The sequence below is a fragment of the Salvelinus namaycush genome, chromosome 8 (genome assembly GCF_016432855.1).
Source record: "Salvelinus namaycush isolate Seneca chromosome 8, SaNama_1.0, whole genome shotgun sequence".
Lineage (NCBI taxonomy): Eukaryota > Metazoa > Chordata > Actinopteri > Salmoniformes > Salmonidae > Salvelinus > Salvelinus namaycush.
In genome coordinates this window covers 66,189,591-66,208,693 of record NC_052314.1, presented here as the reverse complement: position 1 = coordinate 66,208,693, position 19,103 = coordinate 66,189,591, and the positions used below count along the sequence as shown (strand labels likewise).

The 19,103-nt window shown below is 43.7% G+C and overlaps 1 protein-coding gene across 1 annotated transcript; it reads right to left on the bottom strand.

Annotated features, from left to right (window-relative positions):
- Window positions 1–1,218: 1,218 nt before the first annotated feature.
- Window positions 1,219–12,146, bottom strand: LOC120052252 (neuronal acetylcholine receptor subunit non-alpha-3-like; the record flags this gene model as incomplete). Its single annotated transcript, XM_038999071.1, has 10 exons — window positions 1,219–1,362; window positions 1,921–2,137; window positions 2,458–2,648; window positions 2,906–3,183; window positions 3,544–3,647; window positions 6,107–6,238; window positions 7,675–7,784; window positions 9,277–9,321; window positions 11,645–11,796; window positions 12,092–12,146. Coding segments are annotated over 10 exons (1,428 nt in total), but the record flags the coding sequence as incomplete, so codon positions are not given.
- Between the last annotated feature and the right edge of the window lie 6,957 nt (window positions 12,147–19,103).

Sequence of the window (19,103 nt, the reverse complement as noted above, 5' to 3'; positions counted from 1 at the left end):
ATGTAGGGTGTAGGATGTAGGGGTTAGGATGTAGGGTGTAGGATGTAGGGGTTAGGATGTAGGGTGTAGGATGTAGGGGTTAGGATGTAGGGTGTAGGATGTAGGGGTTAGGATGTAGGGTGTAGGATGTAGGGGTTAGGGCAGTGTTTCCTGATCCTGGTACTGGCACCAGCACCAACCATTATTTTGACCTAAGTACTTTATACTACTGGCACCAACACACTACAAACCTGATTAGTGGAATCAGGTGTGTTGGTGCTGGGGCAAAATCCACAATGTGCACCCTTCTGGGTCCCTAGAACCAGGATTGGGAAACACTGGGTTAGGGAGTAGAGCCCTGTAGAGCAGGGCTGTTCAATTCCAGTCAGTTGCACTCACCTGGTGTCCCAGGTCTGAACTAGTCCCTTATTAGAAGGAGAGGATGAAAACCAGAAGTGTTTGGGCCTCCAGGACCGACAGCCCTGGTGTAGGGGTTAGGGTCTACTGATTATGTGTTGTAGGGTGTAGGGGTTAGGGTGTAGGGGTTAGGGTCTAGTGATTGTGTGTTGTAGGGTGTAGGGGTTAGGGTGTAGGGGTTAGGGTCTAGTGATTGTGTGTTGTAGGGTGTAGGGGTTAGGGTGTAGGGGTTAGGGTCTAGTGATTGTGTGTTGTAGGGTGTAGGGGTTAGGGTGTAGGGGTTAGGGTCTAGTGATTGTGTGTTGTAGGGTGTAGGGGTTAGGGTCTACTGATTGTGTGTTGTAGGGTGTAGGGGGTAGGGTGTAGGGGTTAGGGTCTAGTGATTGTGTGTTGTAGGGTGTAGGGGTTAGGGTCTACTGATTGTGTGTTGTAGGGTGTAGGGGGTAGGGTGTAGGGGTTAGGGTCTAGTGATTATGTGTTGTAGGGTGTAGGGGGTAGGGTGTAGGGGTTAGGGTCTAGTGATTGTGTGTTGTAGGGTGTAGGGGTAGGGTGTAGGGGTTAGGGTCTACTGATTATGTGTTGTAGGGTGTAGGGGGTAGGGTGTAGGGGTTAGGGTCTAGTGATTGTGTGTTGTAGGGTGTAGGGGTTAGGGTCTACTGATTATGTGTTGTAGGGTGTAGGGGGTAGGGTGTAGGGGTTAGGGTCTAGTGATTGTGTGTTGTAGGGTGTAGGGGTTAGGGTCTAGTGATTGTGTGTTGTAGGGTGTAGGGGTTAGGGTCTAGTGATTATATGTTGTAGGATGTAGGGGGTAGGGGTTAGGGTCTATGTGTTGAAGGGGGGGGTTGTCAGGTACAACGTGATGGCTGGAGTGAAGATGAGGATGGTACCCAGTATGGAGACAGTGAGGAACACCCACAATAAGATCCTGTCCAACACCTGAGCCACAAACTTCCAGTCCTGCACCACCTGGAGGGAGAGGGAGGGGGGGGAGAGAAAGAGAGAGAGAGAGAGAGGGGGGAGATAGAGAGAGAGAGAGAGAGAGAGAGAGACAGAGAGAGAGACAGAGAGAGGGGGGGAGAGAGGGGGGAGAGAGAGAGGAAGAGAGAGAGAGAAAGTGTGAGAGAGAGAGGGGGTTGGAGGGAGGGAGGAGGGAGGAGGGAGAGGGAGAGAGGGGGGAGTGAGAGAGGAAGAGAGAGGAGGAAGAGAGAGAGAGAGAGAGAGAGAGAGAAAGAGGAAGAGAGAGAGAGAGAGAGAGAGGGGGTTGGAGGGAGGGAGGAGCGAGGAGGGAGGAGGGAGGAGGGAGAGGGAGAGAGGGGGGGAGTGAGAGAGGAAGAGGAGGAGGAAGAGAGAGAGAAAAAGAGGAAGAGAGAGTGAGAGAGAGAGAGCGTGAGAGAGAGTGTGTGAGAGAGAGAGGGTTGGAGGGAGGGGGAGAAAGAAAGAGAATGATCTCAACAACAAGACATGTTTTTCTCATCTGAAAACTCAAAGATATAGAGACAGACAGTCACACAGACACACCCCCACCTCTCTGATAAAGTGTTCCTTCTTGATGTGACGGCTGATGTACCGTACTGAGCTGGTGGCTTTCTCCAGCATGGCCAACCAGGCATGGTTCTCATCCTCCTTCCCCCCGACAGGGCCTCTCTGCTGGGCTTGGCCCTGGCCCGACGCCCCCCTCCTCCCTGGACCTCCGCGGGGCTTCAGCTCTGGGCTACGCAGCTCAATGTCTGGGTAGTGGTACCTAGAAATTACACCAGTTATAAATAATTACTACAATCACAATTTTCATTATTCAGGAATTCTCTTTCTTTCTTTCTTTCTTTCCATTAAATGAAAGAGAATCATAAAACATATATCAACCATATCTAGTTATTCTTCTTTATGTATTTACATCAGGGTTGATCTACAGTTGTTATATTCCCTCAATATATTTTCATCTTATCTTCTAAAATCAGATTTTATTCATTTGTTATTGAATTGAATCATAAAAGATCAATGCAATCAATTATTGGTAATCAACTGGAAAAAAGAGAAGGTGTGTGTGTAGGTGTGTGTGTGTACCTGTCAGTGTGTCCCCTCATGCAAAGCAGTCTGGGTAGCCTCTGGAGGAAGAGGTTTTTTACCCAGGGGGCCATGGGGTGGTAGGTGGCTGAGGAGCGGTGGTGGACGTTGATGACAAACACCGTGACGATGATGGAGAAGGTGACGAAGATCATGATGAAGAGGAGGTACTCTCCAATCAGAGGGATCACCTTGGTGATAAATACATAAATAACATGTTCATGATATCACATCTCTAAAGAGTACACCAATAACTGACTCCCACTATAGGGCCAACCTGAACCGTACTGGACTGCCTTTCTCTTGTCACATGGTCATTTCCAGTACGGCACCAACAACAATGGCCGACCCTGTAGTACAGCTCGGCTTGGCAAAGTAGTTTAAAACGTCTGAAAATGTGATAGAAGAGCGTTCCACAGACAGACAGTCCCCAGCGACCTCCACTGACCTTGGAGGAGGAAGGTATAATCTCTTCTATGACGAGGAGGAACACGGTGAGAGACACCAGGACCGACGTGGACAGAGACAGCTTCTCTCCTTCATCAGACGGGAGGTAGAACACCAACACGGTCAGGAAGGACAGACCGAGACAGGGGATGATGAGGAAGAGTGTGTAGAACAAGGGAAGCCTCTTGAGGATGAAGGAGTAGGTAACGAAGGGGTACCAGTAGATACCGTCCCGCCGGCTGCCCTTGGCGCCGGTGGCGTTGAGGATCTCCCATTCACCTGTAAGGGAATTGGATCAGTGATTGCAGGTTATCTTTAATGTTGTTGGATAATGGGTGACTGGACCACATTCACATTGGACATAGAGAGACAGGACACTGTCATACTGATTAACGTCTTCATTAACTGTGGTGGGAAGAGACTGACAAACCGGGTTAGTTACCACCACCCTGCTGTTTCTTGTAGAAATGGCGTCTCTAACCGACATGTATTAACTGGTAACGAAACCGCCTTACGTTTCCCTCTATACACTGTATACCGGGAGATATTATTGTAGTGAGAACAATTAACTTGTTGCTTGACTTCTGAAGCTTTTGGAGTAGCAAGACATTTTACTTCAAGAGAGTTTTTCCTACACACCGTTGTCGAAGAAGTCCTTACGGTCGACGTAGTGGTCGACAAGGACCAGGTCCACCATGTTGCCGTCGTAGGTCCACGAGCCAAACTTCATGGAGCAGTTCTGTCTGTGTTGGGGAGGGGAAAACATTCTGTCTGTGGTGACTGCAGTTCTGTCTGTATGGGGAGGGGAAAACATTCTGTCTGTGGTGACTGCAGTTCTGTCTGTGTTGGGGAGGGGAAAACATTCTGTCTGTGGTGACTGCAGTTCTGTCTGTGTTGGGGAGGGGAAAACATTCTGTCTGTGGTGACTGCAGTTCTGTCTGTATGGGGAGGGGAAAACATTCTGTCTGTGGTGACTGCAGTTCTGTCTGTGTTGGGGAGGGGAAAACATTCTGTCTGTGGTGACTGCAGTTCTGTCTGTATGGGGAGGGGAAAACATTCTGTCTGTGGTGACTGCAGTTCTGTCTGTATGGGGAGGGGAAAACATTCTGTCTGTGGTGACTGCAGTTCTGTCTGTATGGGGAGGGGAAAACATTCTGTCTGTGGTGACTGCAGTTCTGTCTGTATGGGGAGGGGAAAACATTCTGTCTGTGGTGACTGCAGTTCTGTCTGTGTTGGGGAGGGGAAAACATTCTGTCTGTGGTGACTGCAGTTCTGTCTGTGTTGGGGAGGGGAAAACATTCTGTCTGTGGTGACTGCAGTTCTGTCTGTATGGGGAGGGGAAAACATTCTGTCTGTGGTGACTGCAGTTCTGTCTGTGTTGGGGAGGGGAAAACATTCTGTCTGTGGTGACTGCAGTTCTGTCTGTATTGGGGAGGGGAAAACATTCTGTCTGTGGTGACTGCAGTTCTGTCTGTATTGGGAGTGGAAAACATTCTGTCTGTGGTGACTGCAGTTCTGTCTGTATTGGGGAGGGGAGGGGAAAACATTATGTCTGTGGTGAATGCAGTTCTGTCTGTGTCGGGGAGGGGAAAACATTCTGTCTGTGGTGACTGCAGTTCTGTCTGTATTGGGGAGGGGAAAACATTCTGTCTGTGGTGACTGCAGTTCTGTCTGTGTTGGAGAGGGGAAAACATTCTGTCTGTGGTGACTGCAGTTCTGTCTGTATTGGGGAGGGGAAAACATTCTGTCTGTGGTGACTGCAGTTCTGTCTGTATTGGGGAGGGGAAAACATTCTGTCTGTGGTGACTGCAGTTATGTCTGTATCGGGGAGGGGAAAACATTCTGTCTGTGGTGACTGCAGTTCTATCTGTATCGGGGAGGGGAAAACATTCTGTCTGTGGTGACTGCAGTTCTGTCTGTATCGGGGAGGGGAAAACATTCTGTCTGTGGTGACTGCAGTTCTGTCTGTATCGGGGAGGGGAAAACATTCTGTCTGTGGTGACTGCAGTTCTGTCTGTATTGGGGAGGGGAAAACATTATGTCTGTGGTGACTGCAGTTCTGTCTGTATTGGGGAGGGGGAAACATTCTGTCTGTGGTGACTGCAGTTCTGTCTGTATTGGGGAGGGGAAAACATTCTGTCTGTGGTGACTGCAGTTCTGTCTGTATTGGGGAGGGGAAAACATTCTGTCTGTGGTGACTGCAGATCTGTCTGTGTTGGGGAGGGGAAAACATTCTGTCTGTGGTGACTGCAGTTCTGTCTGTATTGGGGAGGGGAAAACATTCTGTCTGTGGTGACTGCAGTTCTGTCTGTATTGGGGAAGGGAAAACATTCTGTCTGTGGTGACTGCAGTTCTGTCTGTGTTGGGGAGGGGAAAACATTCTGTCTGTGGTGACTGCAGTTCTGTCTGTGTTGGGGAGGGGAAAACATTCTGTCTGTGGTGACTGCAGTTCTGTCTGTGTTGGGGAGGGGAAAACATTCTGTCTGTGGTGACTGCAGTTCTGTCTGTGTTGGGCAGGTGAAAACATTCTGTCTGTGGTGTCTGCAGTTCTGTCTGTATTGGGGAGGGGAAAAAATATTTCTGTGATGTCTTCAGTTCTGTCTGTGTTGTTAAATTGATTTTATTTTAAAGTATTTATATTGTAAAGTAACAAATAAGTTATATATCTTTTTTTAAATGTTTTTTTTAAACAGCTGACCGCAAATATACACCAGTCACATCTCAATCAACCAATCGACAAATCGACAAATCTACCAATCGACCAATCATCAACCAATCAACCAATCAACCAATCAACCAATCAACCAATCAACCAATCAACCAGCCAACCAGCCAACCAAGGGGAAGGGGCGAGTGAGTGATAAAGGAGAAGAAGTGACACAACAAATCTTATAAATGATAGTGATAAAGTGATACAGTAAAACAGAGATAATCATGGATAAAGTGATATAGTAAAACAGAGATAATCATGGATAAAGTGATATAGTAAAACAGAGATAATCATGGATGTCACCTTCTTCCCGTCCGACAGGTAGGACTGCTGGATTGATTGGTTGATTAGTGTGTGTGTGTGTGTGTGTGTGTGTGTGTGTGTGTGCTTCCATGTTAGTGTTTATGTGTGTGTGAGCTCGTATGTGTTCATGTGTGTATGGTGTGTGCGTGTGAGCGTTCGTGTGTGTGTGTGTCCAGCGGTCAGTCCCACCTGTCGAAGGGAAAGAAGGTGACGTCCATGGTGCATGAAGACTTGTAGCTGGCCGGAGGGGTCCACCTGATTGTCCCGTCTGACCTCACGATGGCTTTGGTCATCAGAGAGCCCTCGAAACGCCCGTCAGCACTGAGGGGGGGTGAGGAGAGGGAGGGAGGGGGGGGTGAGGAGAGGGAGGGAGGGAGGGAGGGGTGAGGAGAGCGAGGGAGGGTTGAGGAGAGGAGAGGTGTGAGGAGAGGGAGGAAGGGGAGGTGTGAGGAGAGAGAGGGAGGGAGGGGAGGTGTGAGGAGAGGGAGGGAGGGAGGGAGGGAGGGAGGGAGGGAGGGATGGGATGGGAGGGGTGAGGAGAGGTGAGGAGAGGAAGTGAGGGAGGTAGGGAGGGGTGAGGAGAGGGATGGGAGGGAGGAAGGAAGGAAGGAAGGAAGGAAGGAAGGAAGGAAGGAAGGAAGGAAGGAAGGAAGGAAGGAAGGAAGGAAGGAAGGAAGGAAGGAAGGAAGGGGAAGTTAGTTGGTGAGTCGTGTTCATTAGACACATTTTAAAGCACAGAACAAAAGACGATGAGCTTATTGAAAAGAACCAGCTGAACTTTTCAGGATGCTGCGTGTTAGTGCTGGTTTTCCTAAAACGATACTAGATTATAATATACCTCCATGCTAATCCTGCTAACATGAATGATTATAATAGACCTTCATGCTAACCCTGCTAACATGAATGATTATAATAGACCTCCATGCTAACCCTGCTAACATGAATGATTATAATAGACCTCCATGCTAACCCTGCTAACATGAATGATTATAATAGACCTCCATGCTAATCCTGCTAACATGAATGATTATAATAGACCTCCATGCTAATCCTGCTAACATGAATTATTATAATAGACCTCCATGCTAACCCTGCTAACATAAATTATTATAATAGACCTCCATGCTAACCCTGCTAACATAAATGATTATAATAGACCTCCATGCTAACCCTGCTAACATAAATGATTATAATACACCTCTATGCTAACCCTGCTAACATAAATGATTATAATAGACCTCCATGCTAACCCTGCTAACATAAATGATTATAATAGACCTCCATGCTAACCCTGCTAACATAAATGATTATAATAGACCTCCATGCTAACCCTGCTAACATAAATGATTATAATAGACCTCCATGCTAACCCTGCTAACATAAATTATTATAATAGACCTCCATGCTAACCCTGCTAACATAAATTATTATAATAGACCTCCATGCTAACCCTGCTAACATAAATGATTATAATAGACCTCCATGCTAACCCTGCTAACATAAATGATTATAATAGACCTCCATGCTAACCCTGCTAAGATTAATGAAGTGAAGAGGAAGAAAAGTAGTCAGAAGTACTATGTTATACACTATGTTATCAATTAGAGTAAAGAGTTGTCTTACAAGAGTCTAAACTGTAAAGCAGGTTCTAAGAAAGCATTCATTGATTTTTCAGGGACAATAAAGTATCAAAGAAAGTCTGAAAACACAGAGCTGAGCCCATAGGAAGCAGGAAGTAGGAAGTAGTGTGCACTCACTTCTCATAGAGGACGATGTCTGGCAGCCATATTGTTTCAGAGGGAACTCTGATAGAGGTGATTCCTCCATACTCATCTGGGTTCCACTGGAGCTTCACATCGACCCACTCCTACAGAACATAGAACATTATAACATAACAATATACCATTACATTATAACATAACATTACAACATAACATTATAACATAACATTATACCATTACATTATAACATAACATTACAACATAACATTATACCATAACAATATACCATTACATTATAACATAACATTACAACATAACATTATAACATAACATTATAACATAACAATATACCATTACATTATAACATAACATTATAACATAACATTATAACATAACATTATACCATTACATTATAACATAACATTACAACATAACATTACAACATAACATTATAACATAACATTATACCATTACATTATAACATAACATTATAACATAACATTATAACATAACATTACAACATAACATTATAACATAACAATATACCATTACATTATAACATAACAATATACCATTACATTATAACATAACATTACAACATAACATTATAACATAACAATATACCATTACATTATAACATAACAATATACCATTACATTATAACATAACATACCATTACATTACAACATAACATTATAACATAACAATATACCATTACATTATAACATAACATTATAACATAACATTATAACATAACAATATACCATTACATAATAACATAACATTACAACATAACATTATAACATAACAATATACCATTACATTATAACATAACATACCATTACATTACAACATAACATTATAACATAACAATATACCATAACATTATACCATTACATTATAACATAACATTACAACATAACATTATAACGTAACAATATACTATTACATTATAACATAACATACCATTATATAATAACATAACATAATAACATAACATTATAACATAACAATATACCATTACATTATAACATAACATAACAATATACCATTACATTACAACATAACATTATAACATAACAATTTACCATTACATTATAACATAACAATATACCATTACATTATAACATAACATTATAACATAACAATATACCATTACATTATAACATTATAAAATAATAATATAACATAACAATATACCATTACATTATAACATAACAATATAACATAACATTATATCATAACAATATACCATTACATTACAACATAACAATATAAAATAACATGATAACAAACTACAGTCATCAGCTGATTGGTCCTTACGTGCCATAGCCTTACATAAGTAGTCATCAGCTGATTGGTCCTTACCTGTCATAGCCTTACATTAGTAGTCATCAGCTGATTGGTCCTTACCTGCCATAGCCAGACATTAGTAGTCATGAGCTGATTGGTCCTTACCTGTCATAGCCAGACATTAGTAGTCATCAGCTGATTGGTCCTTACCTGTCATAGCCAGACATTAGTAGTCATCAGCTGATTGGTCCTTACCTGTCATAGCCAGACATTAGTAGTCATCAGCTGATTGGTCCTTACCTGTCATAGCCTTACATTAGTAGTCATCAGCTGATTGGTCCTTACCTGCCATAACCAGACATTAGTAGTCATCAGCTGATTCTTCTCATCCTGTCAGAACAAGAAGAGCAGAGAAGGAATATGCATTATGAACAATGTCTGCATTACTAAAAGCAAAGTTTCTGATGAAAGACAGAATGCATGATTAGAAGTTGAAGAAGTTTGGAAGGATGTCAGTCAAATTAGACTGGAGTGAAAATCCATGGCACACATGTCATGGTTTCTCTGTGTCCCAGAAAGGCAGTGGGGCAGAATGACTGAATGTCTACCTGACTGAATCAATGGTCAAAGGTGGATTTTAGGCAGATTGGTGCATTTTGGTTAAATGACCACAAGGTGGCAGTATGTAGTCATTACAGGAACGTGAGAGAGGAGTGTGTGACTGACTCACAAGGACTAGGAACAAATGTGGTTCACAGAGTTGTGTGTTTGTGATGTTAGAGACAGGGACAGAGAACAATTTAGAGAGAGAGAGTGGTCTTGTGTGTGTGTCTGTGTGTGTCTGTGTGTGCGTGCTCATTTGTGTGTGTGTCTGGAGGTCAGTGTAAATAATGGATGCTATCTAGCTCCTCTCGGCCCAATGGTCCCATTAGAGACATAGAGAGAGAGAAAGAGAGAGAGCAAGAGGGTGAGAGAGAGGACACTTTAAAACCTCCTCTACCTCCTCTCTCTTCTTCTCTCCCCCCTTTCCTCACTCCTTCCTCTCAGAGTAACCATATTTTCTCCTATCCTTTACTCCTCCCTCCTTCTAGGATAACCCTCGCTCCACTCTCCTCCTCTCCTCCCTGTATTTTCCCTTGCTGTCAAATTAACCACCTTTCTCTCATTTCCCCTCCTCCTTCCTTTTACCTCTCTTCCTGTCCTCCTCCTGTCTTCCCCTCTTCTCAAGAAACCTCCAGTAACCAACTCCACCAGACAGAGAAACGAGGAAAGAGAGAGAGGGTATAGGAAGATGGCAGAGATGTCCATAATGCTGAAATGTACCGTAACACAGTAGGACCGATCAGGACCATGGTAACACAGTAGGACAGATCAGGACCATGGTAAGACAGTAGGACAGATCAGGATAATGGTAAGACAGTAGGACAGATCAGGACCATGGTAAGACAGTAGGACAGATCAGGACCATGGTAACACAGTAGGACAGATCAGGACCATGGTAAGACAGTAGGACAGATCAGGACCATGGTAACACAGTAGGACAGATCAGGACCATGGTAAGACAGTAGGACAGATCAGGACCATGGTAACACAGTAGGACAGATCAGGACCATGGTAACACAGTAGTACAGATCAGGACCATGGTAAGACAGTAGGACAGATCAGGACCATGGTAACACAGTAGGACAGATCAGGACCATGGTAAGACAGTAGTACAGATCAGGACCATGGTAAGACAGTAGTACAGATCAGGACCATGGTAAGACAGTAGGACAGATCAGGACCACGGTAAGACAGTAGGACAGATCAGGACCATGGTAAGACAGTAGGACAGATCAGGACCATGGTAAGACAGTAGGAAGGATCAGGATCATGGTAAGACAGATCAGGACCACGGTAAGACAGTAGGACAGATCAGGACCATGGTAAGACAGTAGGACAGATCAGGATCATGGTAAGACAGATCAGGACCACGGTAAGACAGTAGGACAGATCAGGACCATGGTAAGACAGATCAGGACCATGGTAAGACAGTTGGACAGATCAGGACCATGGTAAGACAGTAGGACAGATCAGGAACATGGTAAGACAGTTGGACAGATCAGGATCATGGTAAGACAGTAGGACAGATCAGGATCATGGTAAGACAGTAGGAGAGATCAGGACCATGGTAAGACAGTAGGACAGATCAGGACCATGGTAAGACAGTTGGACAGATCAGGACCATGGTAAGACAGTAGGACAGATCAGGATCATGGTAAGACAGTAGGAGAGATCAGGACCATGGTAAGACAGTAGGAAAGATCAGGACAATGGTAAGACAGTAGGACAGATCAGGACCATGGTAAGACAGATCAGGACCATGGTAAGACAGTAGGACAGATCAGGACCATGGTAACACAGTAGGACAGATCAGGACCATGGTAACACAGTAGGACAGATCAGGACCATTATAACACAGTAGGACAGATCAGGACCATTATAACACAGTAGGACAGATCAGGACCATTATAACACAGTAGGACAGTAACATTTCCTCCAACATCTTCTGCCCCTCCCTCCCTCCCTTCCTTCCTCCCACCCTCCCTCCATCCCTCCTTCCTCCACTCTCCCTCCATCTCTCTCTCTGTCTGATTTGTGAGGATGAGGTGATGGAATGTGACTGTTCAGAGTATTCATCTCCCAGGGGACAGTAAGGCGTGTGAGTTCTCACCACGTCCACCAGCTGTGAGATCTTGAGTCCGAAGCGTACTGTGATGGTGTCGTTAGCGTGCAGAACAGGTCGGACCCATTTCTGATACCCTCTAAACAGGTTCCTCAACAAGGCATCCTCCATCTCAGCCAGAGACATAAACTCCTCTGGAGCTATAGAGAGAGAGAAAGAGAAAGAGAGAGAGAGAGAGAAAGAGAAAGAGAAGAGAGAGAGAGAGAGAGAGAGAGAGAGAAAGAGAAAGAGAAAGAGAAAGAGAAGAGAGAGAGAGAGAGAGAAAGAAAGAAAGAGAAAGAGAAAGAGAAAGAGAGAGAGAGAGAGAGAGAGAGAGAGAGAGAGAGAGAGAGGGGGAAGGCGAGAGAGGAGATGGGAGAGAGAGAGAGTGTGTGAGAGAGAGAGAGAGAAAGATGGAGGGAGGAGGCGAGAGAGAGAGAGAGGAGGAGAGATGGCGGGAGAAGGCGAGAGGAGAGAGAGAGGAAAATTTAGAGAACAGTAGGGAGAGAGAGAGTGAGGAGAGAGGAGAGGAACACATTTAGACCCAACCAAATCATGAGAAAACAAAAAGATAATTACTTGACACATTGGAAAGAATTAACAAAAACACAAAGCAAACTAGAAAGCTATTCGGCCCTAAACAGAGTGTACACAGTGGCAGAAAACCTGACCACTGTGACTGACCCAAAAGGAAAGCTTTGACTATGTACAGATTCAGTGAGCATATCCATGCTATTGAGAAAGGCTGATGTAGGCAGACCTGGCTCTCAAGAGAAGACAGGCTATGTGTGCACACTGCCCACAAAATGAGATGGAAACTGAGCTGCACTTCCTAACCTCCTGCCAAATGAATGACACATATTTCCCTCAGATTACACAGACCCACAAAGAATTTGAAAACAAATCCGATTTTGATAAACTCCCATATCTACTGGGTGAAACTCCACAGTGTGCCATCACAGCAGCAAGATTTGTGTCCTGTTGCCACAAGAAAAGGTCAACCAGTGAAGAACAAACACCATTGTAAATACAACCCATTTTTATGTTTATTTTTTTCCCCTTTTGTACTTTAACTATTTGCCCATCGTTACAACACTGTATATGTAAATAATATGACATTTGAAATGTCTTTATTCTTTTGGAACTTTTGTGAGTATAATGTTTACTGTTAATTTTTATTGTTTATTTCACTTTTGTTTATTATTTATTTCACTTGCTTTGGAAAATATCCCATGTCAATAAAGCCCTTTGAATTAAGAGGGTTAGTTAACAAGGAAAATGTCTTTATAGAAACGAAACCAAAGCAACAGAGAAAGGGTCTCAGTAGGGTATTCAGAGAGAGAGTACAGCATGAACACACACACACACACACACACACACACACACACACACACACACACACACACACACACACACACACACACACACACACACACACACACACACACACACACACACACACACACACAGAGACAGCTGGCCATGGCTCAGAGAACACCTCTGAGCTCCCCAGACTGACGAAATGATCACGCTGACATGATCACTTCGGACAAGGAGACAATCGCCCAGGAATTCTAGTCGAGCACAGAGCGACGTGTTCATTCATCCACTGGACATGACACGGTGAAGCACTAAAACCCTGTCCTAACATATTATATATAGTACTGCCTCACAATATGAAGGAAGCAGGAAGTACATGTTTCATTTCCTTTACCTAAAAATACATGTGGAGCTCAGACTGACTAATTCTTTGTGTGTTTGTGTGTGTGTGTGTGTGTGTGTGTGTGTGTGTGTGTGTGTGTGTGTGTGTGTGTGTGTGTGTGTGTGTGTGTGTGTGTGTGTGTGTGATGACAAGGACAAAGAGACAAATGGAGCTCATATCATCCTGATGGAAGTGGACATATGATTAATAAGTGTAGAGAAGTACTAGAGAATAGAGAGTTAAGTACATATAATAACATGACATCATCATCAACCCTTTAGACTATAATAACATGACATCATCATCAACCCTTTAGACAATAATTACATGACATCATCATCAACCCTTTAGACACCATAGTGGTCAGAATGGTTCTACACTAGAGAGAGATACATACACTCAATGTTACATTACATGGTTCGAGTAGTGAGTGTTACTGTCTATGTTAGTCTTCAGCCACAGAGAGCTGAATGATAGTAACTTAACACACACGCACACACAACCACATACACACACAGATTGTGTTAAATGCTTTGAGAGCTCACTGGTATTAGTGTGTGGTGTTAGGCTGTGGCTGAGCCCCTGGTGTGGGATAAAGAGAGAAGGATATGGAGTGTGAAAAAATGAACAGAGAGAGGGAGGGATGTGGAGAGAGCAGATAAGAGGAGGACAGAAACAGAGGGACCCGAAACACTAGCCTCACATTACCACATTTATTGTCTCTGAGACAGAAGAAAGAGAGAGAGGAAGAAGGAGAGCGAGAGAGAGGCAGAGAGAGAGAGAGAGAGAGGAAGAAGGAGAGCGAGAGAGAGAGAGAGAGGCTGAGAGAGAGGCAGAAAGAGAGAGAGAGAGGGAGGCAGAGAGAGAGGCAAAGAGAGAGAGAGTGGAGCAGAGAGCGAGAGAGGCAGAGAAAGAGAGAGAGAGGCAGAGAAAGAGAGAGAGAGGCAGAGATACAGAGCCAGAGAGAGAGAGAGATGAACGCTGTAAGAGGCCCAGCATGTGTTGTTTACGAGTCTGCCATTCTTTTAATTGACTAAAGGAGACTGACTCAAATGTATGCGTCCGTTACCTCCTCTATCCACCACCAATCAACGGCCCTCCTGCCCTACACACCCCTATCTCTCTGAAGGGCCATGATAACTACAGGAGATGAACGAATACATCAACAGCACTGTAGCTGTAGTCTGTATGGTAGTGGTGACTGGGACTATCCATCCTGTGGGTGGTGTGTGTGTTGTGTTGTGTTGTGTGTGTGTGTGTGTTGTGTATGCACATGTATATGTGTGTGTGTCCTCCTATCCTGGTGATGGGTTTATGGATGGAACAGCAGCAGACTATCACCAACCCTGGCAATAGCAATAAATACATCACACTGTATGGTTCCTATAGCCCAGAGAGAGAGAGAGTGCATGTGCGTGTGTGTGTGTGTGTATGGTGCTATTATAGCATGGTGTGCTGTTATAGCTGGTGTTATTGTAGCATTGTGTGCTAGTATAGCTGGTGTTATTGTAGCATTGTGTGCTAGTATAGCTGGTGTTATTGTAGCATTTTGTGCTAGTATATATGGTGTTATTGTAGTATTGTGTGCTAGTATAGCTGGTGTTATTGTAGAATTGTGTGCTAGTATAGCTGGTGTTATTGTAACATTGTGAGCTAGATTAGCTGGTGTTATTGTAGCATTGTGAGCTAGTATGGGTGGTGTTATTGTAGCATTGTGTGCTAGTATAGCTGGTGTTATTGTAACATTGTGTGCTAATATAGCTGGTGTTATTGTAGCATTATGTGCCAGTATAGCTGGTGTTATTGTAGTCTTTTGTGCTAGTATAGCTAGTGTTATTGTAGCATTGTGTGCTAGTATAGCTGGTGTAATTTTAGCATTGTGTGCTAGTATAGCTGTTCCTATTGTAGCATTGTGTTCTAATAGCTGGTGTTATTGTAGTATTGGGCGGCAGGTAGCCTAGTGGTTAGAGCTTTGGGCCAGCAACCGAAAGGTTGCTAGATCGAATTCCCGAGCTGACAAGGTAAAAATCTGTCGTTCTGCCCCTGAACAAGGCAGTTAACCCACTGTTCCTAGGCCGTCATTGTAAGTAAGAATTTGTTCGTAACTGTCTTCCCTTGTTAAATAAAGGTTAAATAAATACAAAATGGTGTGCTAGTATAGCTGGTGTTATTTTAGCATTTTGTGCTAGTATAGCTGGTGTTATTGTAGCATTGTGAGCTAGTATAGCTAGTGTTATTGTAACATTGTGTGCTAGTAAAGCTGGTGTTATTGTAGCATTGTGTGCTAGTATAGCTGGTGTTATGGTAGCATTGTGAGCTAGTATAGCTAGTGTTATTGTAACATTGTGTGCTAGTAAAGCTGGTGTTATTGTAGCATTGTGTGCTAGGATAGCTGGTGTTATTGTAGCATTGTGAGCTAGTATAGCTAGTGTTATTGTAACATTGTGTGGTAGTAAAGCTGGTGTTATTGTAGCATTGTGTGCTAGTATAGCTGGTGTTATGGTAGCATTGTGTGCTAGCATAGCTGGTGTTATTGTAGCATTGTGAGCTAGGATAGCTGGTGTTATTGTAGCATTGTGTGCTAGTATAGCTGGTGTTATTGTAGCATTGTGTGCTAGTATAGCTGGTGTTATTGTAGCATTGTGTGCTAGTATAGCTGGTGTTATTGTAGCATTGTGTGCATGTATAGCTGGTGTTAGTGTAGTATTGTGTGCTAGTATAGCTGGTGTTATTGTAGTATTGTGTGCTAGTATAGCTGGTGTAATTGTAGCATTATGTGCTAGTATAGCTTGTGTTATTGTAGCATTGTGGGCTAGTATAGCTGGTGTTATTGTAGCATTGTGTGCTAGTATAGCTGGTGTAATTGTAGCATTATGTGCTAGTATAGCTTGTGTTATTGTAGCATTGTGGGCTAGTATAGCTGGTGTTATTGTAGCATTGTGTGCTAGTATAGCTGGTGTTATTGTAGCATTGTGTGCTAGTATAGCTGGTGTTATTGTAGCATTGTGTGCTAATAGCTGGTGTTGCTTAGTTTCTCCATATTGTTACTATTGTGTTATTACTTATTTTACTCTCAGTAATAATTAGCCAGTATTTTCTGTGATCTATTTGCTATCCACTTCACACAGTTCTCTGTTATTGCCTGTTACTATGTAATAGCCTACCATTCACTGTGGCAGTGTATTTCTACAGTCCTCTGTTATTGCCTGTTACTATGTAATAGCCTACCATTCACTGTGGCAGTGTATTTCTACAGTCCTCTGTTATTGCCTGTTACTATGTAATAGCCTACCATTCACTGTGGCAGTGTATTTCTACAGTCCTCTGTTATTGCCTGTTACTATGTAATAGCCTACCATTCACTGTGGCAGTGTATTTCTACAGTCCTCTGTTATTGCCTGTTACTATGTAATAGCCTACCATTCACTGTGGCAGTGTATTTCTACAGTCCTTTGTTATTGTTACTACCTTTTGCTATTGTCTTCTTCCAATATCATATCCTTTACATGTTTATTGCAGTAATTGTATTTATCAAACCTTCATTCCATGTTTCTATTCTGTTTTAGACCATTCCCATCTGTGATAGGTCAATAAAGTCCTCTGTTGGGAATAGTCTGGAGGTTGTCTCTGTAATAGGAGATGGGAATCAGTAAAGTCCTCTGTTGGGAATAGTCTGGAGGTTGTCTCTGTAATAGGAGATGGGAATCAGTAACGTCCTCTGTTGGGAATAGTCTGGAGGTTGTCTTGTCTCTGTAATAGGAGATGGGAATCAGTAACGTCCTCTGTTGGGAATAGTCTGGAGGTTGTCTCTGTAACAGGAGATGGGAATCAATAAAGTCCTCTGTTGGGAATAGTCTGGAGGTTGTTTCTGTAACAGGAGATGGGAATCAGTAAAGTCCTCTGTTGGGAATAGTCTGGAGGTTGTCTCTGTAACAGGAGATGGGAATCAATAAAGTCCTCTGTTGGGAATAGTCTGGAGGTTGTCTTGTCTCTGTAATAGGAGATGGGAATCAGTAACGTCCTCTGTTGGGAATAGTCTGGAGGTTGTCTTGTCTCTGTAATAGGAGATGGGAATCAGTAAAGTCCTCTGTTGGGAATAGTCTGGAGGTTGTCTCTGTAATAGGAGATGGGAATCAGTAACGTCCTCTGTTGGGAATAGTCTGGAGGTTGTCTCTGTAACAGGAGATGGGAATCAATAAAGTCCTCTGTTGGGAATAGTCTGGAGGTTGTCTCTGTAACAGGAGATGGGTGTCAATAAAGTCCTCTGTTGGGAATAGTCTGGAGGTTGTCTCTGTAACAGGAGATGGGTGTCAATAAAGTCCTCTGTTGGGAATAGTCTGGAGGTTGTCTCTGTAACAGGAGATGGGTGTCAGTAATGCTACAGTCCAGCTTATTCTGGAGCTTCTACCTCACAGTGTGTGTATGTGTATGTGTGCGTGTGTATGTATGTGTGTGTGTGTGTGTGTGTGTGTGTGTGTGTGTGTGTGTGTGTGTGTGTGTGTGTGTGTGTGTGTGTGTGTGTGTATGTGTGTGTGTGTGTGTGTGTGTGTGTGTGTGTGTGTGTGTGTGTGTGTGTGTGTATATGTGTGTGTGTTCTTGAATACCTGACTGTTATTGCTTTGCATCATATATCAAAGTCTAGATGTGAAATCTGATGTTGAATCTACAGTCTCTTACCGGCTAGACTTTGTTTGACTGAAACTTGGTGTGTGTGTGTTGGGGGGGTGGGCGGGGGGGGGGGGGGGGGGGGGGGGGTGTAATTGGTACGACCACATGACCCTGGCACCATCTGCTCACAATAGAGCCATGACGGTCCTTACCACCGAGAGGGGAGATGGAAACAATGTTTGCACCCCTAATGCCACCCTATTCCCTACATAGTACACTACTTTGAACAGAGCCCTATGACACCCTATTCCCTACATTGTACACTCCTTTGTAAAGAGCCTTATGCCACCATATTCACTATATAGTACTCTACTTTGAATAGCTACTTATTGGGCGATACAGGGAATAGGGTGTCATTTGGGAGGCGGTCAATGCACTGGAGAAGTGAACAGATAGAAACACATCTACATGTCAGCGTGAGAAGTCATGAACCCTCCCACACTGAGGCTCATTGCAAAACTCATCTTCTCCCAGTTGCAATTAGATGAATGGGTTTTGTCACCTCATGCAGTGAAACTGCTGAAGTGGGACATGGCCTTGTGGACACAAAATGGCTGCCATGTATCACCCAGGTGGGGCATTGCAGTGTTGAGCTTAAGTCAGATTTAAGCTCTGACTGGGTAAAAAGTTACTCTTACAACAAACATAGGATCAGCTCTCTTCCCCCCAAACCCTAACCTTTAACCCTTACGGAGGACATACACGTAACATGAATAGAATCCCACCACCCGCTACAAAACACATGTAATAACCCCGATCCAACATTTACATGAAAGAAGTGTTACAAAGACTAGAGGTCCTTAAAGGGGCAATCAGCAGTTGGAGCAACAACAAAGTGTTTTCCCCGCCCCTGTTCTGTAAACAGCTACGGAGAGAGATGTGAGGGTTTGAGGGTAGCTGAGGAGTGGGATTGACAAAGCTCAGGATCGATACTAGTTATGACTGAAAAAACTATGTATACTTGATGTCTGAGTATTATCTATCTATATGCTGGATGGGCCAAAACCAATAGGGTGGGGCTGGAGAAATGTAAACACTCTCATATTCATAAACAGAGCTGTGGATGCAAGGGCTGACCGTCCATGACATCACAATTAT